At 37.2% G+C, this 22,922-nt stretch overlaps 2 protein-coding genes across 2 annotated transcripts; one reads left to right on the forward strand and one right to left on the reverse strand.

Annotated features, from left to right (window-relative positions):
• The first annotated feature begins 147 nt into the window (after window positions 1-147).
• sccpdha.1 (saccharopine dehydrogenase a, tandem duplicate 1) lies at window positions 148-6,168 on the forward strand. Its single transcript, XM_039673208.2, has 12 exons — window positions 148-429; window positions 1,571-1,683; window positions 2,688-2,768; window positions 3,135-3,264; window positions 3,392-3,441; window positions 3,563-3,693; window positions 4,463-4,580; window positions 4,774-4,893; window positions 4,995-5,051; window positions 5,137-5,248; window positions 5,340-5,421; window positions 5,538-6,168. The coding sequence occupies exons 1-12, from the start codon at window positions 231-233 to the stop codon at window positions 5,626-5,628; spliced, it is 1,284 nt and encodes a 427-aa protein (XP_039529142.2). The 5' UTR covers window positions 148-230; the 3' UTR covers window positions 5,629-6,168.
• A 271-nt stretch (window positions 6,169-6,439) lies between these two features.
• kif28 (kinesin family member 28) lies at window positions 6,440-20,927 on the reverse strand. Its single transcript, XM_089120188.1, has 21 exons — window positions 20,738-20,927; window positions 20,413-20,448; window positions 20,006-20,233; window positions 19,633-19,787; window positions 19,102-19,213; window positions 18,917-18,984; window positions 18,269-18,411; window positions 18,069-18,190; window positions 16,490-16,580; window positions 16,334-16,394; window positions 16,107-16,230; window positions 15,798-15,960; window positions 14,044-14,147; window positions 13,203-13,310; window positions 10,735-11,021; window positions 10,516-10,650; window positions 9,476-9,642; window positions 8,330-8,424; window positions 8,047-8,185; window positions 7,123-7,271; window positions 6,440-6,958 (listed from the first exon to the last, which is right to left on the reverse strand). The coding sequence occupies exons 1-21, from the start codon at window positions 20,804-20,806 to the stop codon at window positions 6,800-6,802; spliced, it is 2,715 nt and encodes a 904-aa protein (XP_088976314.1). The 5' UTR covers window positions 20,807-20,927; the 3' UTR covers window positions 6,440-6,799.
• Between the last annotated feature and the right edge of the window lie 1,995 nt (window positions 20,928-22,922).

Raw genomic sequence — 22,922 nt, forward strand, 5'->3', positions numbered from 1 at the left:
TAATTATTTAAGGCAATCTCGCCTGGGTATCCATCTTCCTCCCTGATTTGATCGATTATTTCAAAGGGTGCGCAAACAGAGCTGCGCATTGATGATCCTCTTCATTGAACTTCATGTTGAAGGCTGACGCCTACGGAAGTATCTCCAGTGGCCGAACTGTCAACTGTCAGGTGTTCCTCGCGCTGGTCCCACTCTGTTTCTTCCAGTCTCCCAGTCTGTCTCTTCCAGCTATGGCGGCGTTCAGCACCTCATCCAACAGACCCTACCACATCATCATCTTCGGCGCTTCGGGTTTCACGGGACAGTTTGTGGTAGAGGAGGTGGCCCGCACCGCATCCGAGGGTCCCAAGGGAAATTTGAAATGGGCCGTAGCCGGCAGGAACAGAGCCAAGCTGGAGAAAGTTCTTGAGCAGGCCTCCGAAGTTCTCGGTGGGTGAACTTAGCAAACTCTGTATTTGATTGAATTTAGTGAACCTAATAAAACTGCAATATGCTTGAATCAGGTCTACAAAAATACCATCGTGCTTCGTGTTACAATAATGTATAACTTTAGCCAAAACTTTGGTTATCATGGTACTTTTTCCAATAGATGTTGCAAGAGTCAACGAAAGGCTAATTGTTTATTTTATTTATTTATTTATTTTGAGCTGTGTATGCATTGATTTCTATTAATATTAATCTAACAATAGATCTACTAAAACTAAATAAATAAATGGTAATTAAAAAAAACTAATTTACAAAACGATTGCAATGAGAAAAGCACCTAAATAGCTACAATTAAAATAACTGAAATATAATATAAAAATACATAAATACTATAATAGCATATCAGTAACTATTAGAAAATTCTTTTTTTTTTTTTGTTGTTGTTTTTTTTTTTTTGTAAAAATGTACAGAATTGTTGAGCAGATTGAGTTAGCGAGAATATCTGCAGTAACAAAATCTGCATCTAAATTCTGTTATCCATTTAGCAGAAGAACAAGAGGAAACATTCCAGACTGTAAGCGCAGCAAACTTGGCAAAGATGTCAAAGTGTTAGAAGGGTTTCAATGACACAACTATATTGTATTGGACTTGACTTTGACCCACAACGTGGTATTCGCCAGTGAACTGATTTGAAACTTTTTTTGCTTTGACAAATAAATTCCTTCTTGTTTAGCTTGGGATAATATGCATGCATTTTTGTTAGACAATAGGCTATTTGGTCATGGTGGTCTTTTGGGATGGTTTAATTAATCCTGAACAGCTGATGGAAAATTATATTCCAATGACATATTCCATGGCTTTAATCATGTAGCTTTGGCTCAAACAGAACAATTGCTCAGAGTTATATTTAGATTTCACGAAGAATGAATGTAGACTGACCGGACACTGAATAACGACATGGCTATTCGGTGACATGGATTTTTATGGTCAAAGTAACTTTACATCCTAGGCTGTTTTGCATCTATACAGTACATTATATCATAAACGCGAATAAGTTATTGTCAATTTGCATTAAATATGACATATAACGCAGCACTCTTTGCATAATTACAGTGTATGTCATGTTTAAAATGTTTGTTCTCAGGTAAGCCGGAGTTGAAGTCTGAGGTAGATGTGCTCATCGCGGATGTCAGCGATGCCGACTCATTGGCTGCCATGTGCAAACAGGGAGTCATTGTGCTCAGCTGTGTGGGGCCTGTAAGTACGCCGAATGGAGGACACAGAATCACTTATCTATGGGCAGCATTATATATGATTGGGCATCAAACTTCGAGCTATTGATAAATTACTTGAATTTTTAAGGGCCTCATGTTTACCCAGATTGCTACATCAGATTGATAACCGATAACACACCCATAGTGAGAGACTATGTGCGGTTTTGCAATACCGTCCTTTAAAAAGAGATAAATATGTTTGTACATTGAACCTCAGATGATCTCCCTCAGTTTTCTTTAAATACATTTGTCTAAAAATTGTAAGAATGTCTAAAAGAGTAAGGATTGTTTTGTTTTCTCTCATATTTTTAGACAACAATGGTATACATATTGTATATAATAAATGTTAATTTACACTACCATTCAAAACTTTGGTTTCTCTAAGTTTCTTATGCTCACAAAGCCTGCATCTATTTGATAAAAAAATGTAAAACTGTAATATTGTGAAATATTATTACAATTTAAATTAATGTTTGTCGATGTCAATATTCTTTAAAATGTCATCTATTCCTATGATGGCAAAGCTGAATTTTCAGCATCATTACTCCAGTGTCACATGATCCTTCTGAAATCATTCTAATATTTTTCTAATAATTCAACGGCCCGTCGTCAATTATTTCTTAAATATTTATACTGTGTACATATTGATGTATTTTATATATATATATATATGAAGAGTTCAGATGCAAAAGCCTCTAAATGCCATTTGAAATTTTCTTCTTTAATGATGATTTTGATCAAACTTGTATATTTAAGTTCAGTAATTTCACTTAAATGGCAATGATAATTACCTATTAATTGTTATTTAAGTGAAATTACTGAACTTAAATATACAAGTTTGATAAAAATCATCATTAAAGAAGAAAATTTCAAATGGCATTTAGAGGCTTTTGCATCTGAACTCTTCATATATATATATATATATATATATATATATATATATATACACTGATATTTACTCATAACTTTTTTAATGTTTTTCTACAGTATCGATTTTTTGGTGAACCTGTGGTCAAAACTTGCGTGGAGAACGGAGCACACTGCATCGATATCTCCGGAGAACCACAGGTGCTTTTCCTGAGACTTTGTTCTTATATCAATATCACATTTACAATAAATCCATAAACTTGTTTTGATCATAACAATATTAAGGTCAAGCATTCACAACGCGTGTTACTTCCATAATGTGACGTATTCCTCAATGAAACATGCAACGAGAATAATTGGGTTTGATGGCTTCAGCCGAAAAAAGTAATTTTGCTTCAGAGGTGAAGCAAGTTATTTTGATGAAAGATTATAATAGACATATTTTTGGTAATAACATGATGAATTGTAAGATGGCTATTAAGCAAATTGGGTCTATTTTGATTTCATGTTGACTGAAACAACATTTTGCTTTGAGTGCAATGTCAAAATTCATTGTATTTTCTGTAGTTCCTGGAGAGTATGCAGCTAAACTACCATGGCCAGGCCGCTGAAAAGGGCGTCTACGTTGTGGGAAGCTGTGGTTTTGACTCCATTCCTGCAGACATGGGCGTCATTTACACCAGGGACCAGTTTAAAGGTATGTTTGTCATGTAATTATTGCGTCACTGTTAAATTATATTATATTAAACTATAACATATTATATGATATTTTTAAATACTTATATATTTTAGAAATATTAATATGCTGTTGTTTTCATTACCAGGGACATTAACAGCTATTGAGAGCTTTTTGACTGCAAATGCAGGACCTGAGGTTGGTGCTCATAAATTTTAATCTTTAAAAAAATATTAAGTATTTAACATTGGAATAGTCTGTTTTTTAAAAGGCCTTTGTGGTTAAGTCTCAGCTGACCCACATTCTCGTGTGTCCGTAGGGAGGCAGCATCCATGATGGCACCTGGCAGTCGGCCATCTATGGCTTAGCTGATGGCCCCAAGTTGCGAGGCCTGAGGAAGAAGTTTGGTCACAAGCCTCTTCCTGTGGTGGGGGCGAAAATTAAAAGGAGGTGTGTACAACAACAAGCAGACGCAGACAGCAACATAGTGTCGGCCCACATCTGGTACACATGGAATCCACACGCACCTGATATGGATTCCCCGTGTACCAGATGTGGGCCGGATCTGGGCTGACACTATGTTGCTGTCTGGGTCTGCTTGATTGTAATTTATATTATTTTCTACCCTCTCTCTCTCTGACATTTACAATGAAAACAGCCTGTTTATGTCATTGTACCTTTAAGATCTCTGCATGTGCACTACCATTCAAAAGTTTGGGATTGGTACGAGGCCGCTTTTGCTCATTTTTGTTTGATCAGAAATACAGTTAAAACAGTAATAATGTAAAATAGTGAAATATTACTATTTAAAATAACTGTCTTCTACTTTAATATGGTTTAAAATGTAATTTATTCCTGTGAGGAAGCTACATTTTCAACAGCCATTACTCCAGATGATGATGTGAAAAACACAGTTGTGCTGCTTAATATTTATGAGAAAACCATTTCATGTATGTATAATATATAATTTGTTTTTCAGAATAGAAATCTTTTGTTACATTATAAATGTATTTACTGAAACTTTTGATTGATTTAATGCATCCTTTTTTGAATAAAACTTATTAATAAAAAACATCTTACTGACCCCAAATGTTTTAATCGTAGTGTTAATGACCTGTTTATGATTGGCCTGTTATGGTTGAGTATCAGCACAATGTCGTTCATCAAACGTACACAAATGTGTCTGTTATCAACTAAAACAAAATTTCTATCTCTACAGGGGTGCGCTGTTTTATAGTAAAGAGGTACAGCAATATGCACTTCCCTTCATGGGTTCCGACCCATCAGTGGTGAAAAGGACCCAGCGCTACTTGCATGAAGAACTCAATGAGTCACCGGTAAGTTATAAAACTGATTAAATATTGTTTTCATTCATTGAAATAAAGCTGAAATAAATATTGAAGAAAACTTAAGCAGAACTTTCAAAATTGAAGCAGTAATTCATAAATTCATGTAGTCAGTTCAATTTAAAATGACTTGCATTGAAAAAAAATATTACAAATATTGTTTGTACCAACATGTTTTTTACAGGTTCAGTATGGGGCGTATGTCGGTATCGGCGGTATTTCCAACATTTTTAAGCTTGTTTTCGGTGGATTGATGTTCTGGTTACTTGTAAAGTTCAGCTTTGGGAGAAATCTCCTTATTAAGGTAAACCATTTTGTGAAAGCCATTGCTGAAATATTGCATTTAATTTGATGAATATATTGCAGATCTTGTGTTTTCTAATCAATTGTATACTTTGTCTGCAGTTTCCAGAGTTTTTCTCATTTGGCTACTTCTCCAAAGATGGTCCGACTAGAAAACAGGTTTTACACCCATATCTTCATCTAGTGTGTCAACTATAATCTTTATGATTACATGGACAGCTTCATTTAAATGTGATGTCTCCAGATGGAGGGCGCCTCTTTCCGTTTCATCTTTTCTGGAGAGGGTTACACTGAAGATCAGGACCTCACCGAGGGCAAACCCAACGGCAAGATCCGCACTGTGGTCAAAGGACCGGGTATGCACATTAGCATCAGCCTCATGTTAGTGTACATGAAAAGCTGCATCTGTATATTTCTCATATTCCTTTTTTGTGTGGTGTTTTCCAGAGGCAGGATATGTCGCCACACCAATCGCTATGGTTCAAGCGGCCATTACCATGTTGAATGAATCAGATTCTCTTCCAAAAACGTGGGTTTTGCCAACTTATCCAGTCACTGTCATATATTCTCAAAACTAAACCTAAATAAGCAGTTGATATTAATTGTCACATCCTGAATGTATGATATTGGGTTTACTCTCCACAGTGGCGGCGTGTACACTCCAGGATCGGCATTCGCCAAGACCACCCTCATCGACCGCCTCAACAAACACGGCATTCAGTTCTCCGTCCTTTAAGTCCCTTCTTCCGAAGTACCTATTCACTTTCTTGCTTGAGCGTTGAGAAATGTTGCTATTTGAAGCTTCCTCAGCTATCTTGCAGTGTTGCTGTTTTCCGGTTTAGTGTCCTGGCTTGCAAACAGTAGACTGGGATGAGTTTACTTGCATGCACTCTGCTCAAATGGCTGAGAAATTTGAACTACAAGTGCAGCACAAATCCATCCATTATATCGCACGTGTTTGTTTGAAAGTTCGGAATTTAAATTTTGTTCCAATGGGTTTTTTTTTTTTTATATATATAGCAGTAACAGAAATGGCCATTCTCAGAGATGACGGACATCTCTAAAAACATATTTAAAGCACTCCCAGAGTTGAAAGTTGAGTTATATTGTCATGAGTGTTTATATTTGTGAATCCTAATACTAGAACAGGACAGTTAAACTAATACAAGAAATGAGAGAAAATGTTTTAGAGACCAATGAATCTGGGAGTGTCTGAAAGATTGTAGAATGCTGTTCTGGCTTGTTTCTAACTAAATAAAGTACATATCAAATCGTATTTTGGGGTGAAAGTGTTTAAGTAATTGTCCATGTATTTGAAAAGTAGTACAAGGTTATATAATAGTCGATATGGTGCGTTTGTATGTATTTTGACAAATGACGTGAGTTAGAGTATTCCAGAACACAATTTTCACACAGTGCGTAAAGTGCATTCTGCATTTAGCTGTTTAAAAATAGTAGTAGTGTAGTAGCCCATTCCAAATGCACTCTTAAGACAAAATCAGAGCATGAATCATGAAAATTGCAAGCAAATGTGTTTGTAGCACACCTTTAACCCTTTAATCAACAAGAATCAGTCTTATAAAAGTACAATTTTATGCAGTATAATTGATTTAAAGGTGAGGTAGGTAGAAATTTTCTCTTTCTCTGCCATAATTCTTCCTAGCTTTCTAGTAGCCATGGTAGCGAGGGAGACTGACAGTCGCCCAGCCAATAATTTCTTTCGTCCCGGTTGGAATTAATGAACTGTGTTTATTGCAGCACTGAGAGGACTACAGACACTCGATTTGTATACTTTCTTTTTCAGAGTACTTAGATTGTAATCATGTATTGGTATACATAAACAGTTTAAAAAAATTGGGGAAAAGTTTTTAAGAAAATTTTTACCTACCCCACCTTTAATAGGTGTATCAGGACCAAATCCCCGACTTTTCTCTCTTTCGACGTACGATGGCAGCCACATCTTGTTTCAGAGTGGTTACACACTGTTCCAGCTGTTCAGAAAAGTCCTTCAGAAGATACGTATGCTCATCAACAAACAGTCTAAAACCCAACAGGTCTGCTTCTTCCTATGGAGACACAAACGCACAATGTATCAATTCTCTTTTAAGCCCCGTTCAGTTACAGTTTCAGCTTGTACAACCCAAAACAATTTTCTGGTATGTGTATAAATTCTTTCACAGGAATGATTGTGTCAAACATCTGAACCGCAGAGGCTGATTGGCATAATTACACTGGGTTTGTGTCTGCGCAGCCGCTGAAGTTGCCCCCTAACAGAGGTCATGCTGTGGTAGAACACTTTTAAGGCTTTGGCAAATTCAGCATCACAGCTGGGCCTCAGACTGCCTCTTCGTTCCTGCCGACCGCGGTTATTCTCCACACCTGGGCCAGAAATATGGCAGAATAACAGTGTTATAAATTGAGCAGGAGGCAATATGGTGACCCACTTGTAGAAAAGCTGAGCTGTTGCACGAATACATTTGTGTTCTTGCATGTCCCATGCTTGTTATGTATGGAATAATGAACACCCAGCCAGTTATCATCTCAGAATAAACCCACCGACAGGGGTTTATTCAAACCTCATCACGTTTGAATGAAACAAGAGAGAGCGAGTCCACGATACTGGATGGCATAATTAAATAACTACACAAAATATTGATTTGACTGAGTTTTAATATTTTATTAGCTCACCAAATGCAAAATTCCACATAGAAAAAACGTTCCTAGCAAGAGTATAGCGCTGCTGACTTCAGTAACCCGAATGAGCCTGTGTTAACGTTTTTTTAGCGGTTGTTATCTGGGAATAACATACCGCTGGATGGCGAGATTGACCACTCAGAATCAACTATTCCACAGAGCCTTGTAATAGGATAATTGCAAGAGGTATTGGGTTCAGATCCCGGACGAGCCCCCAATTTGTGTCACACCCTGACCAAGATTCTACAATGCCTTGACAGCATAATGTACTAGATGACTTATCAAAAGTACTCACCATTTCTGGCTGAGTTGAGTTGCTCTCTCAGACAGGATAATAGGATAATTGCAAGAGGTATTGGGTTCAGATCCCGGACGAGCCCCCAATTTGTGTTACACCCTGACCAAGATGCTACAATATCTTGACAGCGTAATGTATTAGATGACTTATCAAAGTACTCACCATTTCTGGCTGAGTTGAGTTGCTCTCTCAGACAGCTGTTTTCTTTCCTCAGTGCTGCATTTACATTTCTCAGCTGTTCCATATCTTGATGAAGGGCTCGGAGAGATGAGCTGAGGTCAGAGCCTCTGGTTTCTGCAGTCTAAACAAACGTGAATACACATATCATAAAATAATTCAGTTTCAGAGAATCCCAGAAATAAACCTGGCCTGGCTCATGCAAAACATTTAAACAATGCACATTTATTTGAAACATACACATGGTCAGTTTGTTTAAGGAATATACCTGGTGTTCTGATGCACTGATCTTGTCAATAATGATGTTGTCCTCTTGAGTCATCTTCACCCCATCCATACAGGAGACTAACTCAGAGCATCCTTCTACAAACAGAAACATGTTTATTGGAGAAGTTCAAGAATGCCTCAAAGGCAAATGGTTTGGTTTGATTCTTGTTCCAGTTTCTACAGTGTCTTTGTGTTTTCACTTATCAAATGACTTTATTGTCAATTTGAACTCTTTTAAAAAAAACATTGACATTGCCAGCCAACACAAGCATTTTTGAAGCATTTTGCTTCATTCATGTATTCTTTTTTAGGAACACTTGAATGTGGGTAAGTATAATTTAAAAACAGCAATATTTATAATATTAGATAATCATTCAGCAACATTAGGCAGTTTGTATTATACGATTTCATCTTGATGATCGTGTTTATTCATTTTATTTTTACATTTATTCATTCATTTTTGCATATGATTACATATGATATCACTTGTTTCTGCATCTTCCTAGCTAGTGTTTTGATCAGGTGATTAAGTACTCTTTCAGAAGACGAGTAATAGCGCCCCCAGAAAACATGGAAAGCCAGAAAATTCCGTCAATGGTCGGAAGTTTAGGGTCAGTAAGATTTTGCTTTAAAAGAAACGAAAACTCATTAAGTAATGAAGAAGCACAAATAAGAAAACTTTTTTTAGCACCAAACTAAATAAAACTGGGGGTGGTGATGGCGCAGTGGATCAGACACATGCCTTTGTTGTAAGGGACCCGGGTTCGAATCCACTGTGAGACACCAATGTGTCCCTGAGCAAGACACTTAACCCCTAGTTGCTCCAGAGGTGTACGACCTCTGACATGTATAGCAATTGTAAGGTTCTTTGGATAAAAGTGTCAGCTAAATTAATAAATGTAAATGAATGATTTCTAGAGAAGACTAGAGAAATGATGCCATCACAAGTATAAATTACATTTTAAAATATATTAAAATAAAAAAAAAGTTATTAAAAATGATAATATTTCACAAAATTACTTTAATTGTATTTTTGGAGAAAGAATAAGAGACTTATTTCAAAAACATTAAATAAACCTCACCAACCCCAAACTCTTGAATGGTTGTGGTTGAGTGTAATATTCCTTATATAATATGAGGCTCTTACCCTGCAGACCCCACAGCTGCAGTACCAGGGCATTGCTTTGCAGGTAGTTCAACAGTTCCTGAGAGGTTCTCAAAGCAGTGAACTGGACTCTGTGGTCCATCAGCGGGTTCACATTGTGCCATATCGCTGGAGTGTAGAGGGGCTGCGGGCAGTCAAACACCCGAAACCTGTCAAGCAGAGTTCAGGTCTTTCTTTAGCACAAATCAAATTTAATTTCAAATCTCAACAGGAATGCAAATCATCAGATATGGCATTATTATTACCTAAAACTAAAATAAAGCTAAAATAAAATAAACTATAAATTTTAAATGGAAAAACAAACTAAACATATATACTGTGTGTATATATATATATATATATATATATATATACAGTATATATACACACACAGTATATATTAAATACGCTTAAATTACTAACATTACTAACAACTAAACACATTTTAATAAAAACTTCAATGTATACAAATAAAAGCAACATATTAATAAACTAAGAGTAAATAAATAAGTAAATAAATTCAAACATGTCATAAACTGCAGTGTTCATTATTGTGATTAGTGTACAAAGGTCAAAAATAGTTTGGTGATTAATTTTGGTAAAGAAAATCTTGGTTGATAATCAACACCTTAAGAGAATTATGGAACTTTTGATATGAACAAGTATTATTACTAATATAAAACAAAAATAAGCTTTCATAAAATCCATACAGTACTAAGCACTCTTACACAGATATTCATGAAGCGTTCCACCATCAGCAATATTATTGACATGACTGCACTGACACTATTGGGTCAGAACTATGATGACATCAGCTTCTTTTTAGCTGAATTGAACTAATTTCCTAATTGATGTACTTTACACAGATATTGAACCGAAATGAATCAACACTGAACGGATTTCAACTAAATAATGACTGTTTACTATTGTCCTTTTTGAAGTTGCTTTACGGCAGAATTGAGTTCCATTTGCATCACTCAATCGTTATATTCCTGTTATCATTGTAAATCTGTATTGTATAAAGCACTATATAAATAACTTACCCAATCTGCACGCCTCTGTTGCGAGCCTCTTTAACCCAGCGTAGGCCACAGCACTGATCCAAAACCAGCTGAAAGTCCAGCCGCTTCCCAAGCAGCTCTGACGGGTCAATAAGGATGTCATCTTCACCCAGGGGCCTACGAATGACAAATATCATAGCACTACCGATATTTCACTCGTTTAATCAACATTTTCATTTTATATGTAGAAATGTTACCCACAATCCCATGGGGCTGCACGGCACAAGCTGTGTCTGCAGTATGGCCTCCTCTGTTCCTTCGGGACCCACCACTTCCACCTGCTCCTCCAGAGGGATGCGGAACGCCAGGGACTGCAGCCACAGGTGAGCACTGCCCAGGTGCAGGGGCTCCAGAGGATCCCAGAACGGATCTCTTTCCCTGGGAAGAGGAGCTCGGTCTGCCCCCTCTCCTCCTCCCACCTGCTGCTGGTACGCCTCTTCCATCAGAAACTTACGGTTGACAAATTTGGCTTTGGACCACATCCACACCTTTAGAAGACATTGATTTCCAGGGGACTTTTTACCTTTATAAGGACAACTTTTCTAACCTTTTCTAATGTATGTCATCCTTTCCATCTTAAAGGGGTGGTAAGCATGAATTCACTTTTCTATCTTTAGTTTGTGTGTAATGTTTCTGTTTGAGCATGAACAACATTATCAAAGCTACAACGCTCAAAGTTCAAAACAAAGGAAGATATTAGCTTTTAAAGAAAGGGACTACAACAAACGGGACATTCCTCCCGGGTTAGTGACATCACCAACCCTAAATGTGCATAAACCCCGCCCCCGGGAACACTCAGTCCATGTTGAGAAGAGGAAGAGTGGTTGTATGAGAGTACATTTGTGAGTCAGCTCAAACTTTAGCATCCTTCATTTCACATGCAATAGAAACTCTGTGTGCATCTCACAACAGTTCCTATATGATTGATTTAGCCTATAGATTATCATGACAGAATATCCAAATTGAAGATAGTTAAGCATAAATTCATCAACTAACCATTCAGAGAGACGTCCTGTTGTATTTTACATGTTGTCAATTCTTCTTGAGTCTCTCCATCTTTGACTGACTCCATTTTAACATTAAAGGGAGAACAGTTTGTGTCATTTTAGTGTGTCTGCGTGAGGAAATTGCAGCAGCTAACACAAGTGAGCTCTTGAAACCCCACCCTCTCTGCAGCAGCTCATTTGCATTTAAAGGGCCAGGCACAAAACCGTGTGTTTTTGCAAACCCTCAAAAAGTGACAACTTTAACATACTATATAAAAATATCTGTGGGGTATTTTGTGCTTTAAAATTAATGCAATTAGAATAAAAAGATGCAAGGCTGTCACCAATTGAAATCAGCATCAACAAAATCCAGATGTGGCTCAGATGCTTCATCCATTTACATCGCCTGTTTAAAGGCACATTGATGAAATCGAGGGGAACGTCGGTATGTTGTCATTGATAGTCGACGCACAGACACTACCTGTGTCCTGGTTAAAACTGCTTATTTCTCTGGATTTAAAGATTCTTAGAAACATTTGGGATGATGTACATACACAAATCAACAAAACATATAACATTGTTCTAGTGGCTTTTGAATATTTTAATCGAAAAATCTTACATATAGTGCCTTTAATGCTCTTAGAGATGCCATGAATGCATTTACACTGCAGTAACAATTTCATGTATAATATTATGAGATTAATGTTTTAAATAGACAATGTAATAAATATAAAACATTCAATACTGTAAATGAAATTATACTTTATGAAAATAAAATCTCCCACAGGTGGTGTATAGTCGCTTTCTTAATGTGCGAGTCATTTCTTTTTTTCCATTCAATCGATTCTTTCAAAAAACTTAATCCATTCAGGAATGAAGCAAGTGACTGTCTTTATGTCTTGGCCATAGAATCATTGACTCACCCGATTCATTCAAAAATGTCCAGGAACAAAATATCTCTGTGTTGATCGGAGAGGCAACGGTTCTGCTGTCGATACTGACAATGTTGTGTTTAAAATGTACATCGCTAAATATTAACTTAAAACCTATTTTAATTTATTTATTAATTATATACCACTAATATAAAATAGTGATGATCTTTAAAAGGGTACAAATGGGTTAATCTGGCTAAATCAACCCAACATAACTTTATAAAAGTCTCAAAGGCACAGCAGAAACAAAAATGCATGTTTTAATATAATTTAATTTTATATTAAATTATATTTTATATATCATTTAATATAAAATTAAATTAAACTACAACTGTCTTTGGTGCAAAAAAATAACATTGAGTAGTATTATAAGTGAACTCAAGGGCAATAAAAAAAAAAGTATGGTTACTTTAAAAGTTTCAGCGCTAAATTGATATCAAGTGAGACATGAACATTTTTGTGCATGTTGTGAGATGAAATAACATCAAAGCCCTTGTGATTCTGCTCTGCATCTGATTCTGTAATCGCATTAGTTTCTTATTCAATTACACCAGTCCATGTTTTCAAAAACAACTAATTCCATCTAGAAAAACCACATCACTTGACGTCTGTGTTAAACACTGCTTGGCTGTAAGATATCTCAGTAAGAGATTTTGATGCCTACTTTTTTCACTGTGCTGTGCATTTCCAAAAATCAAAGGGGCTTCTTATCCGTAATTAATTTAAATTCCCACAGAATCATAATTCTCACCTGTTTGCTCTCTATAGACGTCACTCTCACCGCAATGTCCTTCTCCAGGTCATGACCCTTAGAGTCTGTCATTGCCAGATTCTTGATTTCCAATTTGAATTCAACTCCCTGAAAATATCAAGATGTAAAGGTGCAATGAATTATTTTTACCTTTTGCTACAGTCAACAGTCTTATAGAGGCTTGCACATATACTGTGGATGCAACATCACAAAAGTGTTTTCAGTTAACTCCACCATTGTAAAAATAACCAAGTTAGGGATCAGGAACCAGAGAGATAAAATAAGTAGCATTTTGACTGGCACAAATCGATTTTATAAAAGGACTATTGTTTTTTTTTTTTTTTTTGGTTGTTGTTTTTGTTATGTTCTCATATTAAATGTTATTCCCTTAGCTAAGACGAGTTGATGCATACCTCTGTCGTCAATTGCTCTGGCGCGCGAGACTCTTTGATAGCACTTAACTTGCCCAGTTCATTCAATATGGGCCAAGCAGAGAAGCGACTAAACACCTACGACCAAAATAGGGAAAACGTGGAGGTGTTTGGTCGCTTCTCTGCTTGGCCCATATTGAATTAACTGGGCTAAGCTAAGTGCTATCAAGGTGTCTTGCGTGCCAGAGCGATTGAGTGCACGCACTGAGATGAGAGATGTATCAACTCGTCTTAGTTAAGGGAATAACATAGTTTAATATGAGAAAAAAAAAACAGTGGAGTATCCCTTTAAACTTCACTGTAGTGAATATTTGAACTCCATTTCATACTAAGAGGCATTTTCCAGCTACTGTTTGTCAAAAATGAATGGATATACTTTACATGATTGCAAGTTTAATAACTGTACTCACCTTCTTTAACTCTTTACTCATTTGATTAGCTTCTGTCACCATGGGCATCAGCTTTATATAGTCATAGAACACAGGCAGTAGACTGGGGTCCGGCTGGTGTGGCCCTGCAAGTGATGTTTTTGTTAAATAAAACTAAAATTTGATGATGATCTGATATTTGATGACATGCTGTTTGAATTTTTTTTTTTTTTTAAATAATGCACACCGGAGGTGGTAATGTGGCCACGACGAGAAGAGTCTTTCTAACGCATCTCATTCCATGTCTCCGTTGCTAATTGCAAATTCCAATGTCATTTTAGAGCAATTAATGGTGGCTTAAAACATTGATAGTACACTAATGTAGTTATTAATGCAGTTTGAGAGAGAGAGAGAGAGAGAGAGAGAGAGAGACTAATAGCGAAAATGTAAGTTTGTCTGCTTCAAAAACAGCTCCGTTAATAACCTCACTATAGAGAAATGTCAAGTAGCTTTTAAAGGAGTAGTTCACTTTTAAAAAAAAACTTATAATTTACTCACCCACATGTCATCCAAGATGTCCAGGTCTTTCTTTCTTCAGTCGAAAAGAAATTAAGGTTTTTGATGAAAACATTCCAGGATTTTCTCCATATAATGGACTTCAATGGGAACCAAACGGTTCAAGGTCCAAATGAGAGTTTCAGTGCAGCTTCAAAGGACTTTAAACGACACCAGACGATGAATAAGGATCTTATCTAGCGAAACAATCGCTCACTTAAAAAATAAATAAAAACATTTAAGTTTTATAAGCTCAAATGCTCACCTTGCTTTGTTCTGTGATGAACGTTTGTGACTCTCCTGTTCAAACTCGTTCATCAAAATGATCAAATATTTTTTTGAGTCATGACTCGAAGGGTCCTATAAGACCCTTAATTCATCGTCTGGAATCGTTTAGAGCCCTTTGAAACTGCCCTGAAACTCACATTTGGACCTTGAACCGATAGGTTACCATTGAAAAAACCTTAATTTCTTTTCGACTGAAGAAAGAAAGACGTGGACATCTTGGATGACATGGGGGTGAGTAAATTATCAGCAAAAGTTTTTTTTTTAAAAGTGAACTACTCCTTTAAGTTGCTAAACTATTTTACTGATAAATTCATCAGGGCAGCGCCGACAACATGTTTCTATGCGTGTCCGTACTGTATGTGTGTGTGCATTTGAGTGGAGAGCGAGAGCAGGAGAAAGAGGGTATGTGCTTACAGTACCAAATAAAACGTGATTTTGTGGCAAAAAAATATGGAAATAATAAGATTTTTCTATCCTATCGTTTACTATATTTATTTGCTTGTTCGAGAACGTGGGTTTTAGTTCTTTTTCTGTTTTAGTCTGTAAGAACCTATGAAATAACTGAAATTATTTGGCGACGTGATATGGACCTGACTGGAACTGGGGGTGGTGATGGCGCAGTGGATAAGACACATGCCTTTGGTGTGAGAGACCTGGGTTCGAATCCACTGCGAGACACCAATGTGTCCTTGAGCAAGACACTTAACCCCTAGTTGCTCCAGAGACGTGTGACCTCTATATATAGCAATTGTAATTTGCTTTAGATAAAAGCGTTAGCTAAATGTAATGTAAAATGTAAACTACTTTAATCATGTATTTCAAATATTCAAGATTCAAATATTCAACAGCCCCCTAGTACAGTATATGGATGCATCTAAATTAAACCAAACCTAAAGATATCTAATTTAAAACCAAGACATTTCAATCGATTTCAATCCAAACCCCACACATACGATGGCCCTGATCTTCACACAGAGAGTGAATGTGGAAGCCCTCGGCCTCTGCCAGCTCAGACTGGAAGTAATCATAGTCATAGCGACTCCAGTCCTCTCCTGAGCGCTCCGATGGGAAGCCAATGAACAGGTAAGTGCTGTTCGAGCCCAGGACAAGTCGATCCTTCATCAGTACAGAACAAAGGTAGGTTAATAAGCCAAAACTCAACTTGGTAATTCACAGATCACCGTTCCGATTCATTTTTGAACAATGTCTTTATGATTAAAGTACATATAGAAAATAATACAGATACAGATAATTAAACACACCAAATGCTGCAGCTCTATCCTTTTAGATACCGGCACTCCATTCACAATGACCTTTGACCCGGACACAGGAGTAATTAAAACTTTCTTTTGATGGTTTGAGAACACAGCATGTTTATCCTGAATGCTGAAATCAGGAAATTCAATTTCACATTTTTTATCAAATGTTTATTATTGGGTGCATTTCATATTGGGACGCAATCTATTCATGTTTCCCATGCTTGACTTACCCTAGACCCCTAATAGAGATCACTCTGGGGGAGTTGTCTGCCAGACCAATATCCCATTCACCTTCTCATAGAAAGATATAAAATTACAAATTGCATTTAGTTAATATATGGATATGATATAACTGGTCTGATGTCACTATTGTAAGACAAACTCACCTTCCTGTATGAATAGCTTCACCACACCAGAAAGCTGGGCATCCTCATTGATGTTCATTATGTACGGATGCATCTGCATCATCCTTCGTTCCTAAAACGGGAAGAGATTTTTTGAGAGATTGGTGTTTAAATGAGGGAAAGGATTTGTGATTGCTAGGGGAGAATTGTCCGTCACAGTGGTGTTATTTTGAACTAAAACTATTCAAAATTGTTGTTAACTCAAATAATGCTGAAATGAAATAAAATATAAATATTAGAATATTAGTTCCTTAATGATTATGCATTTTCGAATGAATTGGGTTAGTCAATGATTCAATGACCCAATCATAAAGACAGTCACTTGCTTCGTTTAGAAAATGAATGGAAAAAAATGCCGTTTTGAATGAATTAGTTTAATGAAAGAATCAGTGATGCACATGTTAAGACATTGACTTGCCGCCAACCAAAGGCTGGTTTTAGTTTCTAGTTTTAATTTCAAGTTTAATTTATTTTTTCATCTTCCTATAGTCAGTATATTTTATAATTAAAAAAATGAATCTTATAACATTATTTATTCAATTGCAGTGTAAATGCATTCATGTCATCTCTGAGCTGCTTTAAACAGTAAATACATCTAAGTGCCACTTCTGAATATAAGAATAAAAAATGTACAAAACTTAAACGAAAATTAGAAATGATGCCATGGCAACTATCTGAAAGTCGAAATAAACAAATGTAAATCAAAGCGAAATAGAAACTAAATAGAAATAGAAAAACAACTTCAACTAAAATTAAAATACAAACCATTTAAAACTAGTAATAAATTCTACAATTCTGTAAATAATAAAAAAAAATAAGTCATTCTGGATAAAAGAATCTAAAGCTCATTATTTACTTATTCCAGCAGGCTAGCGACTGCGTATCTGTCACGATTCCTGTCTTGTGTTCCCCTTGTTTTCTGTGGACTTTTATGTTATTTCCTGTTTTGCGCCATGTTTTGTAGTCCTTTGTAGTTTTTCATGTTGATTAGTCTCCCCAGGTGTATCTTGTTTTCTCAGCTTGTTTGCCCCTGTGTATGTATATATATATATACCTCTTGTGTTTCGCTTGTTACTTTATCAGTTGTTGTTCATGTAATGGTTGCTTCTGGTTCTCTCATCCTCGTGTTTCTGTTCCTTTCGCCTGTTTTCTCCAGCTCATTACAATATCAACTGATGTACTGCATTTAAGTGACACTTATATTGTACCTAAAAAATGTAGGTGTCTCAGAATGAAATGCATATCTACTACAGTCAATATTTCAGTGGTGAATTAATTAGCCCCTGACAAAACAATACAAGTTTGTACTTATATTTTGCTTAAACTGTGAATTCTCTGAAATCATGTACCATTACTGATTTTAGAGACCAACTTTAGACATAAATCAATATTTATTGTGTATTTTCTATGGAGGAAGTGATTTTGTAGGACACTTACATTTATGCATTTTGAATATGTAGCCTATTCAAAGCGATAGTGAATTCAGTATTTATGTTGCCAGGCATTGCTGTGAGAAACTCATAAGTGGTTAACATCCATGTAAAAGTGCATCTTTGTGTACCTGTGTTATAGTTGCATACTGAGTCTCCCAGTCTTTTAAGGCCTCTTGGAGATGCTGTTCCCACAATGTTTGAATGGCCCGAATCTGCAGTTCATTATGAGTCAACAATCGCCGCAGCTCCTCTACAACAAACAACACTTTTAATTAGATGTAATGTACTCACATTTCAAATGTCCTTGTATTTCTACCACCTTACATACTCGTCTCATCATCAGCTTTACGGCCGTCTTGGCCCAGTCGGCTTAGTCTCATAAGTAGTTTTGCATTTTCTGCCTTCAGTTCCTTCACCAGTCGTTCTGTGGGACTCTCATTCACCACGGCTTTATTCTGGATCCGCTTGGCCCTAAAAAGAGGGACATTCCACAATGTGTCCATTGGAATATACTACAAGGCTGACGCAAAACTAACTTGAAATAGTGTGTTAATTCTGACTGTCTATATTTCAGCAGGCCATTTAAAGGGATACTCCACTTTTTTTTTTGGAAATAGGCTCATTTAACCACTCCCCCAAAGTTAAACAGTTGGGTTTTACCATTTTCGAAAGTATTCAGCGGATTTTCTGATATTTAGAAGAATATCAGTAACCAGACAGTTTCTGGTCTCATTGACTTCCATAGTATATTTTTTTCCTACTATGGAAGTCAATGAGACCAGAAACTGTCTGGTTACTGATATTCTTCTAAATATCAGAAAATTGGCTGAATGGATTCAAAAATGGTAAAACTCAACTGTTTAACTCTGAGGGAGTTGTAAAATGAGCCTATTTAAAAAAAAAAGGTGGAGTATCCCTTTAAGTAAACCAGTACAGTAATGACTAAATGTATGTAACTTTTTATTTAAGAACCCACCTCTCTGCATATCGAAGAGTAGAAAGAGACTCTTCATAGCAAATATCTGCAGGACTTAAGGTTGCAATCTGTGAACGAGGACAAGAAACACATCAATGCAAATTCTTTAAAACATCATAACGACATTGTTCAAGTCAAGTTTGCCTCAACCATTAAATGAGGAAACTATGGGCAAAGTCACTTACCATGACGGTTCGACTGTTACCACCAAGAGCAGACTGCAGTAATTTGGTGAGGACAGAGTCTCTATAAGGGATGTGAACTACTTTCTTCCCAAGAGCCGTGTCTGCTAGAGCACTTTATAGATCGATAAATACAAAACAAATTGATGACAGTTAACTTTAACAATGAACAGTAATCAAACGACAGTGGCAACAAAATGTATTCTGTACACATAGGCCACACACTTAAAAGTTATTAGCAAAATTAACGCAGACCCCACTTCTTATATAGCAAATCACTAATAAAATAAATATGTGGGGTGGGCATGACATATTGATTAAATTTAAATTATTTTATTTAACTAGATTCTGGAAACATTCCTCAGAGATTTTGGTCCATATTGGCATGATAGCATCCGTGATGTGAATCTCCCTTTCCACCAGATCCCAAAAATGCTCTATTGGGTTGAGATCTGGTGACTGTGGAGGCCATTTGAGTTTAGCGAACTCATTGTCATGTTCAAGAAACCAGTTCTTTAGTATGTAACTGCTGACCTGATGACATTTCCAAGTGTGGTTAAACTGAGATTGATCGCAGTGCCCTCTTTAAGCCTGTCGGCCTCTGACCCTGATGACCTTTGTCTCTCACTACCAGCCAAGTCCACTAGGTAAATGTTGGACTGTTTGGTGATGCACTCCTTTGAGAAGATCTACAAACACAGTGAGCATACAAGTAAAGAATCTGTGAGACAAAAACACTGCAGATCATCTAGAATATGAAGCCCTGTTTACTTTCATTAAAATGCAGTCCATATATCTGAATTTTGTCCACAGATATATTGAAAAGACAGATACTTAATGTGGATGAATGTAAACATGCTATGTTCTGATTGGGTGAACGCATGTTAATGCCAAGAGTAAAGGACACCTGTTTGAGCTGGACGATGATGAGCATGTGCGAGCGACTGCTGTTGGCGTTCATGTGTGTGGCTGCAGTGGTGCGCGTGCGTGTTCCCTGCTCCATCAGCTGCTCCACCTGTACTGCACTGTCGCAGGGCACCCGCTTTAGCCCCTCCACGTAGAAACCCCTCTGTTGGTCCTCTCTCACCCGCAGACCACCCGCAGATCGGCTGATCTTCGAGAGCAGGTCTACAACCTGAGCAAAGTTTGAAGTGCCACTCAAGTCATGTAAAACATCACTATAAACATCAGCAAGTCATCATTTAGCAGACGGTTTCATCCAAAATACACTTACTACAAATAAATTGGGGACTGGACCACAGTTAGAACTGTTAAACATGAATTAGTTTATTTCAGATAAGGGTGAACTCTTACTTGTTCATTGTAGATTTCCAGCATGCTGAAAAATACCTGTAAAAAAAGCATTTTTAAGGTAAAAAGTAATGGTATTTATGTATGTATTACAGTCTATGGCAGCCCATAAAACCATATGGTAAAAAGTTGTGAAATTTGGCACAGATAGAGGACAATCTGAACATTAACAAAGGAATCTCTCCAACACTGCCAACTGTCCAAATTTGCACTAACATTTATGCTCTATGATGTCACCCTATGATATAATTTTCTGTCAAAAAAAACTTTCCGGCATTTAAATTTTTTCGGAAAAAAAAAAAAACTTTTCTGAACTTGTCCTACGAACTTTAAAGTTTGTCCGACTTTCATGATAATCAAACCAGATCATTTTCAGACCAATGCCGACAAAAAACATCGGCTGCAAGTTAATTACTCAAACTGTTCTAAAATAACAAAATTCTACAAAAAAAACACACCAAAGTGATGAGGCTATTTCCCCGCAACGATTAACAGTACTCAGACCAAACTTTGCTTGTGTTATGACACCCTGACATGAGAGTCACAAAACCTGCAGTTTTGGTGCAGTGCCACCTAGTGGTAAGGAGATATGAAAAATGGCCTATATTTGCTTATTACTTCTGAACAGTTTTGCCAAGATTCGGTGTAGCATACAGTCGAACAATACCCAAAAAATGTCAGCCATTTTGATTTTTTTTTCTTTCCTAAAAAGCTACACCATATTGCCAAAAGTATTGGGACACCCCTCCACCTGTGCTTTAAGTTGCCACCTGTGCAATAAGTCCATTCGTGAAATTTCTTGACAACTAAATATTCCATGGTTAGTAGAATTTAAAACAAAGTGAAAGCAATTGGGAAAAATTACAACTCAGTCATGAGAGCACGTCGCCACTGGACTCTATAACTCTAGATCTGATGGACAAGGAGAACGGTACTTGCCTGACTGCATTTTGTCAAGTGTAAAGTTTGGTGGAGGGGGGATTATGGTGTGGGGTTGTTTTTCAAGGGTTGGGCTTGGCCCCTTAGTTCCGGTGAAAGGAACTCTGAAAGGTTCAGCATTACAAGACATTTTGGACAATTTCATGATTCCCAACTTTGTGGGAACAGTTTGGGTATGGCCCCTTCCTGTTCCAACATGACTGCGCACCAGCGCACAAAGCAAAGTCCATAAAGATATGGATAAGCGAGTTTGGTGTGGGGGAACTTGACTGGCCTGCACAGAGTCCTGACCTCAACCCGATAGAACACCTTTGGGATAAATTAAAGCGGAGACTGCGAGCCAGGCCTTCTCGTCCAACATCAGTACCTGACCTCACAAATGCGCTTCTAGAAGAATGGTCAAAAATTCCCATTAACATCACACTTCTAACCCTAGTGGAAAGCCTTCCCAGAAGAGTTGAAGCTGAGATAGCTGCAAAGGGTGGGCCAACTCCATATTAAACATTTCTAAATTTCATCAAACCACATAGAAACTAACACCAAACTTTAACAAAGCATTGCATTATAGCATCACTCAAAATGAATTACCTTGAATATGACTGACTGACATACCTGACACTGCCTGCTGTCTTGTGTGCTCCTGATAGACTGAAATAGTCTCTCGCAGAGGGTGGGTATGAGGCCTTTGTTAGAACCATAACCAATCATGGAGTAACTCTTCCCAGAGCCAGTCTGCCCATATGCCAGCAATGTGGCATTGTAGCCCTGCAGTGCATTATCCAAAATACCTTGCCCCAAATCCAGAAACACACTTGTCTGACCACAGGGGACAGAGGGATTGAATCAAATAGAAACTTTGTTAGTTCATCTGTTACCAGTTAAGCACACATTTCATCACTGTAAACATGCCCAAAGATCCATCCTCTTTTACAAGGTGAGATAACATCTATAAAACCTGATCTTACCTGGTCTGCATAGCGCCCACCTGCCTCCTCAGGTACAAACAGACCATCTTTGTTTCTAATGAAGCCACTATGGGACCAGTAAGTGTAGTCGAAAGTGAAGGTGCGGCTGTTCTGCGGGTTGCGAGGGTCCTGAATACTGATATTGTTGGAAGTCATTGAGATCACACAGCGACTGCCTGCATCCCGCTCTCTCTGTATAACCAAGAAAGTTTCAATTTTGAAAAGCTTCAAAGTCTTAGAGCTGTTCTTCCATCTCAAAAAGTCAACCTGTTAAACTTGACAAATTGCATTCAACCTTAACCTTAAAATCCATTCATGCACACCTCAGTACTGGCTGTACTAACCTTATTGAAAGGCCTGACTCTGACTGCCACTTTCACACAGTCCTTGCTGGCCATTTCGATTCCCCTCACCCTCATGCTCACGTGGATACTTCAGACACAGAAAACACTGAATGAGTGTCAGAGCAACAGGATGAAACCTGAGCACTTTGTTACGCTCACTTTCTACCAGGGCCCAGCAAGATGAATAATACAGTACCCTTAGTTTCTGTAAAAGATCACTTCAACAGTGCCCATGTTCTAAACATGGAAGTAAACCGAATGAAGG

Source organism: Pimephales promelas, chromosome 15 (genome assembly GCF_988280905.1).
Source record: "Pimephales promelas chromosome 15, fPimPro1.hap1.1, whole genome shotgun sequence".
Lineage (NCBI taxonomy): Eukaryota > Metazoa > Chordata > Actinopteri > Cypriniformes > Leuciscidae > Pimephales > Pimephales promelas.